At 32.5% G+C, this 684-nt stretch overlaps 1 protein-coding gene across 1 annotated transcript in view; it reads left to right on the forward strand.

Moving 5' to 3' along the window:
• Nucleotides 1–684, forward strand: part of LOC119588684 (T-complex protein 1 subunit gamma-like) — a gene marked incomplete at its 5' end in the record, with an annotated part of 9202 nt that overhangs the window by 4710 nt on the left and 3808 nt on the right. Inside the window, 1 exon segment of the mRNA XM_037937320.1 lies at nucleotides 80–268. Coding sequence (XP_037793248.1) covers nucleotides 80–268 — 189 coding nt within the window.

Raw genomic sequence — 684 nt, forward strand, 5'->3', positions numbered from 1 at the left:
AAGCATTGGTTGTCTGATTAATGATTTTTACAAATACTTGTACTCTGTAGAGAATGTTATGCCTAGCATATGTTCACAGATCCCTGGTGGCACCATTGAAGATTGCCAAGTTTTGAATGGAATCATGGTGAACAAAGACGTAACACACCAGAAGATGAAACGACGCATTGAGAATCCTAGGATTATTCTGCTGGATTGCCCCTTGGAATACAAGAAAGGAGAATCACAGACTAATGTGGAGATCACTGCAGAGACAGACTTCACCAAGGTAAAGACAGAATAATTAACTACACCCAAAATTTTACGAACATATGCTGCATTCTTAAAGACATAGTGTATGTAGAGATTATACAAAATTATATTAAGCTTGTTGGGAGTTACTTTATTCTCAGTAATTAAATGTTGGCAATTAATCTCAAATATTTCATTTATTTCATATGTGTTCTAAAGGAAATTGCAAGAAATAACACTATGAATTATGAAGAAGTAGCATCAAATAGTAACTTTAAATGATAACTATATATATGATATGAAAAAAGAACCATACCTATTATATTTTTACTCAAACTTTAACTCATTGGATCCTGGTTTGTTATTCACGAAAGTCTTATGACTGTTCTTTGCTATTTTGTGTACAATTTGCATTGTTGCTACGTTTTAGAATTAATGCTATAGATGCCAAGA

The sequence above is a fragment of the Penaeus monodon genome, chromosome 24 (genome assembly GCF_015228065.2).
Source record: "Penaeus monodon isolate SGIC_2016 chromosome 24, NSTDA_Pmon_1, whole genome shotgun sequence".
Taxonomy (NCBI): domain Eukaryota; kingdom Metazoa; phylum Arthropoda; class Malacostraca; order Decapoda; family Penaeidae; genus Penaeus; species Penaeus monodon.